The following is a 15,889-nucleotide window of genomic DNA, read 5'->3' as shown; positions in this document are numbered from 1 at the left end:
TACTTAATCTTGTTGTGGCACTAAGCACTTGATGCGTAGATAGAAGTATGCTAATGCTAGACTTGGCCTCTTTTGTTTTACTAATAAAGTTTCTACTTGAGTTTGATTGTGTACACTTTGTTTTTGTTGAGAGTAAAACTTTGTGCCTTACTTCCAGTTCTGTTTTACTTTACTTCCAGTTACCTGCAATAAGTAGGGAATCCAACTGAACATATCATACATTTTGTGTATTTCTGTGGTGTTATGACTTCACTCAGTCCCAGTGAGGAGGTATTCCTATGATGTGTGATTTAGATACAGAGGATTACTATGCTGACTGTGACATGGTCAGGTCTTGGTCATGTTTGCTGGAGGTGTGTTCTCTGAAATGACCTTGTGACCAGCACCATCACCTACTGCCACTTGCTGTTGACCGTCAACATGACCGGGGCCAAGAAGAGAAAGGATGTGACATCAGCCTTCACCTTCTCTGTCGTTCTCCTCTCATCTGCCATGAAATTGGTTTTGGCCCAATGTATTTGCAGGCAATAGCCACGTTTTTGGAAGGCCGTGGATAAGGTCAACAGGGAAACCTACACACCTGCCCTGCCCTGACTTCTGACTTGTTTATTTGGACATTTTCCAAAGGCGAGGCACAGTGGGAACATGTGATTAGCAAGATTTTGGGGGTTGGACCCAATCAACAGCTTGATCCACCTGCCTGTCAAAAAACAAATTAAATGTTGCTTACTGCATAACACATGCAGCTTGCATTTAGAATGCATTCAATGATTCTGGTAAAGATTTGGTTTGCATTTGGGGGTCTGTTGATCTCCCAAACCACCCCCCCCCCCCCGCATCCCTTCCCCAACCACATAGTCTGCAATCACAATGTGAACCTCCACCCCCCACCAACCACAAAACTTCTTTTAAAAATAGATATAATCTTTTAACTTAAAAGGGTCTCCTGGATGCCTTTGAGCTTGGGTGGGGGGGTCTCTGGATCAGTAAAGGTTGATAACCCCCATGTTAAAGGATGCGTAGTACTCATTTTCTTCAGTTCTGTCTGTATTTCAGTAAATATGTCATATTTATCCCCCCCAACCCCCTCCAACCCCCTACAGCTTCTTCAGGTAATTACTTGTGCCTGAGAGGAGGGGCAGCCCTTTGGCAGAAAATGTAGCTGTTCAAATGTTATTCTCATAGTAAATTAATTTTTATAGATTTATACTGATAATTTCCCAAATGCTGTCTATAAATAGGATGTACTTAGCCATCTTGTTTTATATTAGTCACTCCCATCTTGTACAGATATATAGCACTTCATGGTCCAAGGCAGGATTGTTTTTTTTTTTGCAGAAACACTATGACGTGGAGAGCAAGGGTTTATTGAACCAGAACCTGAGGATGGTCAGGGTTCATTGAAACAATCATTACATTACATTACATTACAGGCATTTAGCAGACGCTCTTATCCAGAGCGACTTGCATAGCATTTTTTTTACATAGCATTTTACATTGTATCCATTTATACAGCTGGATATATACTGAAGCAATTTCGGTTAAGTACCTTGCTCAAGGGTACAACGGCAGTGTCCTACCCGGGAATCAAACCTGCAACCTTTCGGTTACAAGCACAGTTCCTTACCCACTGTGCTACACTCTGTCCTACAATCAGAACCTGAGGATGGTCAGTTGCCTGAACTGAGGAAGCCATCCCATCACTTTGAGATAATGTTATGGCCTCAGGGAGCCTGAGTCTCAACTTTAGGTCTCATTCTGTAGAGAGCTTCTCCTTCACCAGTGTCATTACACCAGGGGTTCATTCCAATCGCTTATTTTATCCATCCTCATCTCCTCAGTCCTCGCGTGACCTGGAAATCAATCAAGTCCGCCATCTTTAAGGACGTTCCAATCCGTTTAATGCTCCTTGGAGGAGCAAGAAGGCTCCTGGAGGATGCTTCAGTGAGGATACATCTTTTTTGGAGCGTGTGGCGTATAAATGATCTACCCGTGGTCCACCTCTCCACATTTGCCGACTGTAAATGGCCTGGCTTCAAACTGATGCTAAGCAAGGACGTTCCATTTGGCTAACACATGCTGCCTCGATTCTTCCCTCCTCGTATCTCATCCTTGCATCTTTTCTTCATGTCCTTCGTTCAGTGGCGCTAAGAAGCAAGGAAAGGACACTAGAAAGAGATTCAAGGAGTGAAAATAAGTGATTGGAATGAACCCATGGACACTGGTTTTCAACTCGATCAATGAGGAAATACTGACCCCTACAGCCCCACCAACGCTACTACTCCACCACACTGGTGGCATGTTTAAACAAAAAAAACTCCGCTGGGTCCAGCTCTGGCTGGTTCCTTCTGTCACGTTTTGGTGTTGAGGACCCAGGTACGGAGTGAAAAACACAGGAAACTCAAAAGGAAAGTTTAAACAAACACCTTTACTTCAAAAATAATAAATAACAAACAAAAGGCCACACAGGGCAACTCTCTAAAACACAAAAATCTTCAGAAAAGGAAAAAGCAAAACTTCTCAAAATCCAAATGAACACAGAGCAGAATACGGGCGAGGCAGAACACAGGAGACACAACAGCAGAACATACACAGGCGGAAAACACAGAGGCAGAAACACAAGCAGGCAGAACACAAGCAGAACACACAAGAACACAAGCAGGCAGATACATACACAAGAACACAAGGAACCAGAACCCGAGTCTTCTTCTTATTCTTCTTCTTCTTTTCTCTGGTTTTAATGGCGGTTGGCAAACCTAAATTGGCGCATTACCGCCCTCTACTGTGTACATTGGCATCTGATTTAATTCTCAAAACAAAATTAAATAAAACAATAGCCCCACCCTCCCATACCTGAACCACGGTTTTTTGCTATTTCGCTATATCCCTGGAGTCTGACTCCCTCCAAACCCTTTCGCCAAAATTCCCTGTATTTCGTCCCCCTTCACATCCGTTATACCCAAAATCTCTTTCGCTGCATCCACCACCATCCTGATTCTCTCTGATTTTGTTTCTATCTCGCTTGCACAGTTAATCACCATCGCAATAAATGCCAGAAACCTTCTTCTATTCAAATGCATGATTTCTTTGTCACATCTCCTTTGATCTTTTCCCTCTATTCCAGTTCTATTCTGCTCCTTCCTCTCAGTTCCCGCTTCTGCCCTCATTCTCTTCGTTGCTTCTACATACGTTATTTTATTCTGCACTCGTGTTCTTTCCACCTCACTTTCCCTCTTCCTTCTTTCACACTGCTTTTCTCCTGCTTCATGATTTCCCCCACAGTGAAAGCATATTGCCTGTTCTTTAAACACCGTACAATCATCATCAGAACACCCATCTTTCCCACACCTTCTACACCCGTGATCCTTTGTCTCACACACTGCTGCCACGTGTCCATAATCCTGACACCAATAGCACCTCAGTGGAACCCTCTCATATTCCCTCACTCTGTAACAAACATAATCTAAATAGACTCTTTCTGGTAATTCTCCCTCAAATTCTAAAAGTACTGATCCATGTTCTTGTTCTTTTTCCTCCCAATAGCTTTTCATCCGCTTTGCCCCTAAAACTCCTTCTACCTCCAAAACACAATCGGCGTCTACCAACAACGGGACCCCACTAATAACACTTTTCCGTAGTGCTTTCTCTCATTAAACATCTAACTACTTTTGTCGATTCAAGTCTTTTTATTTTAAGAGCCTTGTCCCTCAGTCTTTTTGGCTGACACTCCATGATTACAATTCCCCTCCTGGTTACCCTCACTGCTCTTACTTCCCAAATCTCCTTCTTTATGACTTTCCCTATTTCATGGGCGTCATTAAAAACGCCATTTGCTTCTCATCCATACCCGGGCCTCACATCCACCTTCATTCTAATTACATATTTATAATCCTTAACTTCATTTTCAATTCCTTTTTTTCTTTTCATATTTCCTCCTTCCACCACTTCACACTCCATTTCTTCAAGTCACTTCATCTGTGATCCAAATTCGATTTTCAACAAATGTATAATTCAAAATCATAGACCAAAACAATCCGTCCTCACATGCAACCTGGTTCAAACCTCGACAAGAATCCCGCCATTTATTGGTTACTAACCCAGCACCCGAGTCAGGGAAACAAAGAACTTAAATAGACAAGACACTAACAAGACACAGGAGGACACAATGCACAATCACATCAGAGAGGGAGGGGATAACAAGACACAACCAAAAAACAATAATTGAATAATAGAAAACAATAATACAATTAAACACAGGGAAGAGCAATGAGGGAGAACGAACAGAACTACAAAACTGAAGTGCCGCCATCTGGAGGCCCAAAAAGGAAAAGCAGAAACAGAACACAGAACCATGACTTGAAGCCCAATGATTGCCGCTGAGGTTTGACTCTGGGTCTGGATTTACCCACATTAGTGTTCATTTGTGACTCTCTAGAAAGAAATAAGAGCACTGATGTGTAATGTGTAATCCTGAAATCACACACGGTAAAACAATCTGTGTGATGATAAAAAAAGCCGAGTTCGAGTGCCAGGTTCGCGTTCTCTCTGCATGGAGCTAGCATGTTCCTGTGTTTGTGCTGGTTTCCTCTGTGTCCATATAGTCCTAATAAAGAAAGAATTATGCAATTCTGTCTACAGATACAAAGCCAACACTGAATCTATAATTTTACACAACATAATGGGCCCCTTCAGAATAAGAAACATCAGTGTCCATGTTCTTGCTCACAAGTGAAAACATGCAACCATTTATGATGTCGGCAACAACAACAATTTGATGATACTCGTAGTCCAACAGTAATGCCCAAAAACCCAAACTTCATGCTGACCAGAGAAACCTTGTGTAATCCATTTATTGAAGTTATTATTGAAGTTATTACAAGGCTATCTCTCAGAACTCTTCAAAATCATTAGTACTGCTTTATTTACTTGTCATGCAGATTCTATTATGTTTGCCACAGCCCTAACATAAGATTACAGTTCAAACTATTAAGCGCCCATGAAACAAACAGCTCAGCGTGAAACTGAACTTCCACTACCATCTAGTGGCTATTTAAAAGAACAACAATATTATTTTTCCAACTGTCTTGTCTAGAACTCCACAGGTGTTCTCATGTCTTAATAAATTGCTGTAGATGTAACTGTGAACTAAAATCTTTTGCAAATAATTAAATGTTTGATTGGACAAAAAAAACGGTTTTCATGTCTATATGAGTGCACACTGCCCATTCTTTCACTGCTCTGCCTCAGTTCCTGTAGATTCAGTGGGAAACCTGCAGTGATTAATGCACTTCAGGCTGTGTTCTGCAGTGTACAGCTGATTGGAGGCTTAAGGTAGTGAGGGGAAGTGTATGTTTCTGTATTTCTGTATGCACTCCTGGTCACTTCTGCCTAGGCCTGCAGCCTTGTCCCAGTCTCCACATTCCCAGTTACTGTGGCGATGAGGGCGAAGAGCGATGAAGAGCTACGGGGCGGATGGAATGCAGCTCAGGGCCGTCCCGAGTGCACTCCTGAGAGGACCCGAAAAGCTCTGGCACCCGCCATGGGGATATACCACCCCCGTCCCAGGCACTATACTGTGCTGTTGTGTTGTATGCTGAGAGGCCTAATTACTGATGTAACATCCGTGCGTGACCACAGACAGAGCCTCCATGCTTGTGAGATGTGACCATATGAGGTGTGATGCTTAGAAACTACTATCAAGACTGAGACAACTTAGTGAGTTTTGGAGAATGCCCCTGCATGCTGTGTAGCGGATATTTCCCTGCTGCATATTGTACTAAATTCTGTTACAGTGGGAAAATGTCATCTGACCTGATGATTTCCTGTCTACCTCATGTGCCTGCTTTGAATTGGTCCTATCAATGCACATAGTATTTGGCATTCTGTATGGTAGTCTGTATTTCTTATGGATGCTGGTAAGGTGTAATTCTATTGAAAGTAGGCTTTGGGCTGCTGGATGGCTCATTCGGTTAAGGCACCACGCTGAGGTGCATGGATGAGCCTCACGGCCTCGGGTCGAATTCGGACCGTGCCAGTGCCAACTGTGGCCGGTAGCTCCACAGGGAGACGCATGATTGGTGCCTGTGTTGCCCAGGGTACGGGAGGGTTCAGCCAGACAGGGACCTGCGTTTCATTGCTCTCTAGCGACCCCCCTTGGGCGCTCGTATGACTGCATGTCAGAGCCGCTTATGAAAGGTCTTCCTCTGGTATGAAAAACAGCTTTTCTGTTCTATTCCATTACTAATTATAAATGCTCAAAAGCTGAAATGTGGTAAATGTTAATTTTTCTCATCCAAGCAGAGTAAAATAATCTATTAATGTGTAAACTTGTTATTACATTATTAAAGGTGTGATTTTTTTTTTAAGCAAAACATCAAGATTAAACATAAAGTTTTTAAATTAATTAATTTATTTATTTGCACAAAGTAAGTGATAAAACAAAAGTATATAACAACAAACATAGCAGGGATTGTGCACAAGAGGTAAGAAACCCCAAGGGGCTTATAGTAAAAACCTCCACTCTAGGATTTACAATTCATCCTAATACTATGGATTTTTTATTTTTTCATAATGAGATAAAAAAAGAAAGAGAAAAAAACAAATTCATAGCAATAGGAATATTAATTTTAAAAAACGATGTCATGGTTCTGGCTCCATCCCATGCGTGTTTGATGTAATTAAAACAGGGAAACATTTACTCAGACAAACTCGCTCCTGTTAATGAAAGTACTAGTGTATGGCATTAGCAAAACTGAGAATTCCTCTGCAAGTTGTGGCATGTGTACCTCTCTGGTGCTCCTTGTAATAAAACCTGTAACTGTAGAAAACTGTTGTCTGACCTGGTATGGTCCTGTCTACCTCGTGTACCTGCTTTAAATTTGTTCCTGCCAAACCAGACATTTATATTCTGCAACAGTGAGATTTAAACGGAACAGCCTGTGCCTTAAAGTACTGCAGTCTTTAATTTGTTCAACTGTCATTTGCACACCTCAACAGTTGTTCTCATGTTTTAAGAATTGCTGGATATATTGCTATAAACTGCTGTGTTTCACAAATGATCCAGATGATGTCTTATCAATGAAGAACAGTTTGTATATTGCTGGGATTATCTATCATTTCCCTTTCATTGATTAATGTTACACTGTGACCACATACTTCTAAAGAATAGTACTGTCAAAAATCATGTTAAAAAGCCAGCATGATCACTCTGACATCACTTGCAATAGATTTTTTGGAGAAAATAGTGCTGTCATTTATACTCAATGATACCAAAAACAAGATGGACCCACTGCCCTTTGCACACAAGGCTAGGCACGGCATTGATGATTCTTTACTTTTTCTCTTTCGTTTACATTGTAATTTACTTTCAGTTCAGTGAACTCTTGAGAATCTGTCAACTTCTGCCTTGAAACTCAACCTCTGGAGCACTTGCAGCATTGTCACATGGCCACCAGGTGGCAGAATGCATCTGCTTTGTGTTTACAGTATTCCAACAAACTCACAGATCTGACAGTTGACAAAAAATGCTGATACTTTTGCCCATTTCCAGCTCCTGCCACGATATATAATGATTTTATTAAATTCCATTTAGCATGAGGATGGAGGTGCAATTTCAAAGAAATGCACTGGTCGACACACGGACGATGCTCATTGTTGTTGTATACAGAGCACACACAGCACACTGATGCACACTGCCTCAGAGTACATTAACACACAGTCTGCCAGGCCTCAGCCCCCCCCCCCCCCCCCCCCCCCCCCACACACACACACACACACACACATACACACACACGCACATGCACATGCACAAAGAGATTCGAATACCACACCTCCACAGCTGTTCTGCTATGTTTCACAAATGATCCTGACAATGTTTTAACAAGGCCAAATTACTTGAAAGAATATAGGAAACATTGGGCAGCATTGCTGTGGAATACAGCTTGTTCAATTTGTGTGAGCTAAGATAGCCAATATTGTTTCATGTAACTTGGCACAATTTTAATATCAATAATTTTAATGGCAGGCGTAGATTTGAAGTAATGACTTATAGATCATGCTTTGTATGTGTAACTTGGCATTTTTGTACATTGAAAACGTGTTTTTCATCACATGTAATTACAGTGTTACATTTTGCAGTAAATTATTGACTAATCAATGTTCAGTACAAAAACTCTTATTAGAGGCCACTGTTGACCTTTTAAAGTTTGGCTGTACAATCCGTCCAGCTTCTCTCATTGTTAGGCCTGGATTTATAACATGGTCAATCACAGTGGCTCTAAATTCATTTGATCAAGGTCTAAATTCGTCCATCAATACCAACTGCATTGGGCTGCTCCATGTTGTCAGTGCTGAATGTAGTGCTGTAAATCAGCCTTTTATGTAGTGCTGAAGGGATTACCAATCGTGCTGCAATGAAACTCACCTGGACAATGTGGTTGGAAGTGACAAGACAGGATTGCAAGCATGTTGACTTTATTTCACAATCTGCATGTCTAGCAATAACAATTTGGACGTCTTAATATGAAGTGACAGTACTGTGAAAACTGAGTGTGCAATTTAGAATTTTGCACTTTGTATGTAGGTACAGCAATTTATGTTTTGCACATTGAGTCAAAGCAATCATATCATACTGTAATGCATTTGTAATGTGTGATTGCAGTTACTAGAAATTCATCTGAAAAAATGAGAAAAACTGTAGGGTCTCAGGAACATCTCAGAGACTGAATGTCATGCAAACTACACTTCTGCCTTGATTTTGGCTTCGTGGTCTAATCCATTCAACTGATGTGCAGCAGATACAGGTTAAAACCTGCAGGAAAACCATTTATTTGAGAGGTAATATAAACACACCTGCTCAATAGACAAGTAGTTTTCTAAATGTATTGAATTGTGGTTACACTACAGTAACAGAAGCAACCATTCATCAGACACTACACAACTTTTCGTATAATGGGTTTTATTTCCACTACTGTAGATGAATGTCATTGCTTCAACTGTGCAGATTTTAACCCCATGCTGATCTGCTCATATTGAGCCCAAACATAATCCCATACAGAATATGAAATAAGTACTACTGTGTCACAGGAGTTAAATACATCACACAAAAATAAATCATAACACCAACACATTTGAAGGTTTTTTATAATTCAGGTTTAATCATTGAAGATTATTGTCTGAAAATACAGAAAATAAAAGCAACAGACCCAATAAATAAGGAAACTCAACCCATCATTGTTTACAGTAATGACAGGAAATAAGTACACTGCAGTGACCATTCTGCATTCTCCCTATCAGCTGCATTTGCCCACAGAAATTTGCACATTGGAACTCTTATGAAAATGAATGAAAGCAACTATAAAAACTAGTAAAATGCACATTTAAGTGGAGGAGTGCCACTGGCTTCTCTTATACAAAGATGCAGATACAGGAGAGAGTTATTGCTTCAAAAACATTTTACCCTGCCATATTTTGCCATTATTACACTCAATGTTATATTAATGTTTTAATAATCAAAAGTACATTAACACACCTTTAACATTTGAAATAACCTGAACATGCTGAAAGATCATACTCTTATGTACAGGGTTTAAGCTGTACTGAGGTAAATATTGTGTACAGCTGAAATTGCACTGGTAAGGCATTGGTCAAGGAAGGTTGCAAGTGTGTCGACGTGTGTGTGTGTGATTGGGTGAGAGTGTGTTTGTGTGTGTGTATTTGTGAATGTGTGTGCATGCGTGCGTATGTTTGTGGGAGTAACTGTGGATGTGAGCATGTGTGTGCATATGAGTGAGTGTGTGAGTATGTGTGTGTGTGTGTGTGTGCCCGGGTTGCGTGTGTGAATGGGTAAAAGAAGGTGTGTGCGTGCCTGTGCACGCATGTATGTGTGTATGTCTGTGTGTGTGTACATGTGTGTGAGTGCATGAATATGTGTGTGTGCACACGGGTGTGTGTGTGTATGGGTAAGAGAATGTGTTTGTGTGTGTTTATACATTTGTGTGTGTATGCGTGTGTGTGAGTGTGCGTACGTTTGAGTGAATTACTGTGGATGTGAGAGTATGTGTGCGATTGAGAATGAGTGTGTGTATGTGTGTGTGTGAGAGTGCCTTTGTGAATGTGTGTTTGTGTGTTTATACGTGTGTGTGTGTATGTATGGGTATGAGAATGTTTGTGTAGATGTGTATAATGTGCGTGCATGCATGTATGTGTGTCTGTGTGAGTGCATGAGTGTGTGTGTGCGTGCGTGTGTGTATGGGCAAGAGGAATGTGTGTGTGTTTATACATGTGTGTGCATGCGTATGGGAATGAGAATGTGTGTGTGTGTTGACACGTGTTTGTGTCTCTGCATGCATGTATGTGTGTGTGCGTGAGTACATGAGTTTGTGTGTGTGTGCGTGCGTTTGTGTGAATGTGTGTGTGTGTGTGTTGACACGTGTTTGTGTCTCTGCACGCATGTATGTGTGTGTGCGTGAGTGCATGAGTTTGTGTGTGTGTGCGTGCGTTTGTGTGAATGTGTGTGTGACTGTGGATGTGAGTGCGTGTCAGAGAGAGAGGGTGTGTGTGTGAATGACTGAGTATGAGAGAGAGTGTGTGTGTGTGTGTGTGCATATGGTTATGAGAGTGTGTACATATGCATGCATGCGTGTGTGCGCGTGAGAGTGCACTGGTGAATGTGTGTTTGTGTGTGCGAGAGATCGTGTGTTTCCATGTGTGTAGGTGTGTGTGTGCATGTTTGTGATTGGGCGTGAGAGAGTCTGTATGTGTGTGTAAGTTTGTGAGTGTGTGTGCATGAGTGTGTGCATGAGTGGGTGTGTGAGTGCGTGTGCATGAGTGTACACCAGTGTGTGTATTTGTGAGTGTGTGTGTGTGTGTGAGAGAGTATGTGTGTGTATGCTGGAGAGTAAGTGAGAGAATGTGTGTATGCGTATGTGTCTCTACTTTAGTGAGCAAAGGGATACTGAGGAGTCACACACTCTAAATCCAGCACAGACAGGTGTGTGTTGAGTGAAGTGTGTGTGTGTGTGTGTGTGTTTGTGCGTGTGTGTGTGTGTGTGGATGTGTATGTAGGTGTGGGTGTGTGTGTGTCTATGTGTGTCTGAGTGTGTGTGTGTGATTGAGTGTATGTGTGTATATGTATATGAGTGTGTGTGGTGTGTGTGTGTGAGTGGGTATATGAGTGAGGTGTGTGTGTGTGTGCATGTATATATGAGTGTGTGTGTGTGCATACGTGTGTGTAGGTGTGGGTGTGTCTGTGTGTATCTGAGTGTGCGTGTGTGTGTGTGTGTGTGAGAGAGAGAGAGACTTCTCTCTTACACACATAAACACACAATCAGAAACACACACGTACACAAACACACACACAGAGGTACTAAGAGGTACTGTGTGTGTGTATGTGTATATGAATGTGATGTGTGTGTGTGTGTGTATGCGAGTGTGTGAGTGTCTCTAATCCCAATGGCAGAGGGACACTGAGGCATTACACACTCCAAATCCAGCACAGAGGGGTGTGTGTTGAGTGAAGTGTGTGCGGAGTGTGTGCAGGAGGGTCAGTGTGTCAGAGACACTGTAGAAGGACAGAGTGCCAGCCGGACGGTCCACACACACTCCTACCTTGTACACACGCAATCCTTCTCTGCGGTAGAAGGGGGGGGCGTTCAGTTCTGCATTGTGGGTTGTTATTGTGCCAGACAGAGCAAATGAGAGAGTCACCGAGATTACAGCACTCCAGACCCCAGGAGATTTTATTCTCTCCAAACCCAGTCAGAACCCTTTCCTTTCCTGCTGATTCCTTTATCTGTCACTGCTATAAAAACCTTTCCCCTCTCAGACACACTGAACTCAGCCTCCCAGTAACAGCGCTCACACACAATCTCTCTGAACACAACCTGGGTCTTGTACTCAAATCTCTCTGGATGATCAGGATATGGCTCCTCTCTCCCCGGTGTGTGTGTCACCCTCGTGTTCCACTCAGACAGACACACCTCGCTGTACCCTGTGTGTAGATCCAGCATGCGTGTCTTCTTCCCGTACCACTCAGACAGAGACAGCTCTCTGTGCGCTGTGTTTCGATCCAGTGTGAGGTGACAGCCGTCTGCACACCAGAGACATTAATGAGATTAATTATCATTATTAATATTCACCTCATTATGTGTGTGAGAGAGAAATGGCTGTCATAGTACCTCTGTGTGTGTGTTTGTGTACGTGTGTGTTTCTGATTGTGTGTTTATGTGTGTAAGAGAGAAGTCTCTCTCTCTCTCACACACACACACACACACACACAGCAGAGTGTGTATCTATCTATGGAAAGTGTTCGGTGTCGATACACACTCACATTTCCTGGGTCCTGGTTTGGTCCTGTTCTCTCCTCCATGGTCCACACTGTAAGAACAGAAGAACAGAATTTTGAATTTTAACAATCCTTTATTTCCACTCTCAACACACCAATGACATCACATAAATAAAAACAAAGACACAATAAAACACAAAACCACGATCATATGAAAAACACACAAATCTGTCACAAAGGAAACATATTCCATACCTTCACCCTATTCCATGTGCAAAAATAGCTCCCACCCCTCCACTGAACATTAAACACCCTTATAACACACACACTCTGAAACACACTCAGGCTCTCCATTGCTTTGTAATACTGAAACTCCACCATCACTGTGTCCCTGACCAAACCCCTAACTACAGCAACCACATCTTGTCTGTCCCCTCCACCAATCATATTTTTCCCAATTGTAGAAACAGCTATTCTCGCCTCAAAATTAAATTAATGAGCTGGCACTTATCTGTCTTTGTTTTTATTGGAAATCAAGAATAAAAATATTACTTGTAAATGTTTAACAGTGATGATTAACAGTTTCTCTCTCCATGCAGAATGGACAATGGTGGGATCCTGCCGGGTTCATCACAGAAATAAAACTATTTACTGCAGTGATCCTGTGCAGCACCCTCCACTGTAGATCCCCCCCCCCCCCCCAACCCCTTCTGCGTGTGTGTGTGTGTGCATGTGTGTGTCTGTATGTGTGCGTGTGTGAGGTGCAGTGTGGAAACTGAGCCTCCTGGGTGATTGTATCTCAGGTCCAGCTCTCTCAGGCGTATGTGTGTGTGTGAGGTGCAGTGTGGAAACTCTCTGTACTTACAGCAGTGTGAGTGTGTCCAGTTTAGCAGCAGACAGCGCTCTCACTCCTGAGTCTCCTGGGTGATTGTATCTCAGGTCCAGCTCTCTCAGGTGTGTGTGTGTGTGTGTGTGTGTGTGAGGTACAGTGTGTAAACTCTCTGTACTTACAGCAGTGTGAGTGTGTCCAGTTTAGCAGCAGACAGCGCTCTCACTCCTGAGTCTTCTGGGTGATTGTATCTCAGGTCCAGCTCTCTCAGGTGTGAGGGGTTTGAACACAGAGCTGAAGCCAGAGAATCACAGCCTCTCTGTGTGACAATACAGCCTGACAGCCTGCAGAGAGAAGGACACACACACCTTACACACATTAATATAAACTAACAGGGCTGTGTGTGTCAAACACATAGCAGTGTGTTACACACCTTAATATACACTAACAGGGCTGTGTGTGTCAAACACATAGCAGTGTGTTACACACCTTACACACATTAATATAAACTAACAGGGCTGTGTGTGTCAGACACATAGCAGTGTGTTACACACCTTACACACATTAATATACACTAACAGGGCTGTGTGTGTAAAACACATAGCAGTGTGTTACACACCTTACACACATTAATATAAACTAACAGGGCTGTGCGTGTCAAACACATAGCAGTGTGTTACACACCTTGCACACATTAATATAAACTAACAGGGCTGTGTGTGTCAAACACATAGCGGTGTGTAAATATATATAAAATAAAATGGATGTGGAATGAGTCATTATCAGACGCATTTGAGTTTACACCCCACTAGTCTGACTCACAGGACCCAGACTGTGGGTATAAGCCTGCCATTGGCCGACTATTTCAATCAGAATTCACCTCCCCTTCCGCTATCTGTGTGTTACTGTTTTCAAAGTCCCCGTCGCTACGTGAAACAACAACAACCTCCAAGCTAGCAACCTGCACGCTGAAAATGGCAAGTTTTGACAAAGATTTGGATCGTGCAATAAGGCAGGCCTGCTTGGTTCGTTCGGTGAATGGTTGTAAATACAAAGAATATGTTTAGAACATTTGCTGTCTGACAGGGACGTTCTTGCATGTTTGCCCACCGGTTATGGAAAAAGTTTCATATGCCAAGCTTGGCCTATCGTCTGCAGTGAGCTAGCGAGGGTAAACACAGAGACATGGCATGAAAATGCCATGGTTTTGGTAGTGTCCCCCTTGGTCGCGATAATGGAGGACCAGGTGAAAACCCTGCAGTCAAGGGGGGTAACTGCAGCGTATGCCGGGCAAGATCCAGACACGGACGAGAAAATAGCTGCTGGCCAGTACTCCATTACGACACTATTTTGCAAGGGCACCATCACTGCATCCTGGGCTTAGCGCCGCCCAAGACGATTGTGATTGGTTTAAAGAAATACAAACAAGCCAGAGCGTTTTTTTCCTCTATAGTGGAATGATAATGGGTTGAGCCAGACCTTTCTCCAGCGCTGGCACAGCGCTGAAACAAAGTGTGGAGATGGGTCTGGCTATGCGAGACTAACACCCCACTACAGTTCAGGAAACAGGACTAATTCATTTTATTCATTCATGTGTATAGAGTCTTATTCATCCAAGAGGAAGAACAGGAACATGCTGTTTCAGTTCTGTGGAGTGTCTGTTTTCACATTAGAAACATTGACATCAGTGTTGTATTTAGTCACACTGTAGTCCTTATTTATTGAAGGGGTGTGAGTTTGTACTCACCCCAGTCTCTGCAGTTTACAGTGTGGGTCCTCCAGTCCAGCAGAGAGCGCTGTCACTCCTGAATCCTGCAGCTCATTGTCTCTGAGCTCCAGATCTCTCAGCTCTGAGTGAGGAGAACGCAGGACTGAGGCCAGAACATCACAGCAGCGCTCTGTGAGTTCACACCAACCCAGCCTGTGGAGAGAGCACAAACACACACACGCATGTACACACACACACACACACACACACACACACACGCACACACACAAATTCACAGCTGTGACACTGAGTTCCTTGGTAGTTGATATATATGCACCTACGTGGTCCTGAGATGTACACACAAAAACAGGGAGGGGGTGTGTAAATTAAGTTCATTAAGTATTCTGACTAATTCAAAAAAAGTCTAAGGCAATTACTGGGCTCTATTCACCAATAAATATGATGAAACCACAAGGCTGGGAGTCTACTGCAAGGGATTCATTGCCAAACCCTTTTCATATGATGAACTTATCTGACTTGCAAACATTCATCTAATCTGCAAACACAAAAAAACGCATTTTTGTGGTGCACTTTACCTCACCTGACATGTTCTTTGGTCCATGAACATCTATACGTTTTAAAAACGTTCAATATTCATCACTATGAATAGATAAATATAATTATTAATGTACACGTGAACCCCATTAGCTGAATACACTACTGTTATCATAGTATTTTCTTCCTAATCTTCTAACCATCAAGTTATCAAACAATTTGTGGTTAACTAATACAGTGTATTTGGCACTAATTTGAAAAGTTTCACAAAGGTAAAATGAAACCGCATTCAATTCGCTTGTTAAGCCGTGACGTATGGACCTTCCGATAATACTGTTTCCAGGTCCAAGCCTCTACTGCAGTGGTTCTCAACTCGGGCCAGAAAGGGCCAGTGTGGGTGCAGGCTTTTGTTCCAACCAAGCAGTTACACACCTGATTCTACTAATCAACCTTTGGAGTCTTTACTAAAGACCTTGATTAGTAGAATCAGGTGTGTAACTGCTTGGTTGGAACA

The 15,889-nt window shown here is 42.5% G+C and overlaps 1 protein-coding gene across 2 annotated transcripts in view; it reads right to left on the bottom strand.

Moving 5' to 3' along the window:
- The window catches only part of LOC118210034 (NACHT, LRR and PYD domains-containing protein 3-like), a 181,297-nt gene that overhangs the window by 62,548 nt on the left and 102,860 nt on the right, over positions 1-15,889 (bottom strand). The window contains exon 11 of one of the 2 annotated variants that reach the window (XM_035385854.1): positions 14,860-15,033. The exons of the other annotated variant lie outside the window; for it this stretch is intronic. Within the exon in view, the coding sequence (XP_035241745.1) occupies positions 14,860-15,033 (174 nt within the window). The remainder of the gene's footprint in view (positions 1-14,859; positions 15,034-15,889) is intronic. 2 annotated transcript variants of the gene reach the window in all.

This window comes from Anguilla anguilla, chromosome 12 (genome assembly GCF_013347855.1).
Source record: "Anguilla anguilla isolate fAngAng1 chromosome 12, fAngAng1.pri, whole genome shotgun sequence".
Taxonomy (NCBI): Eukaryota; Metazoa; Chordata; class Actinopteri; order Anguilliformes; family Anguillidae; genus Anguilla; species Anguilla anguilla.
This window is presented reverse-complemented; position numbering and strand designations above follow the sequence as displayed.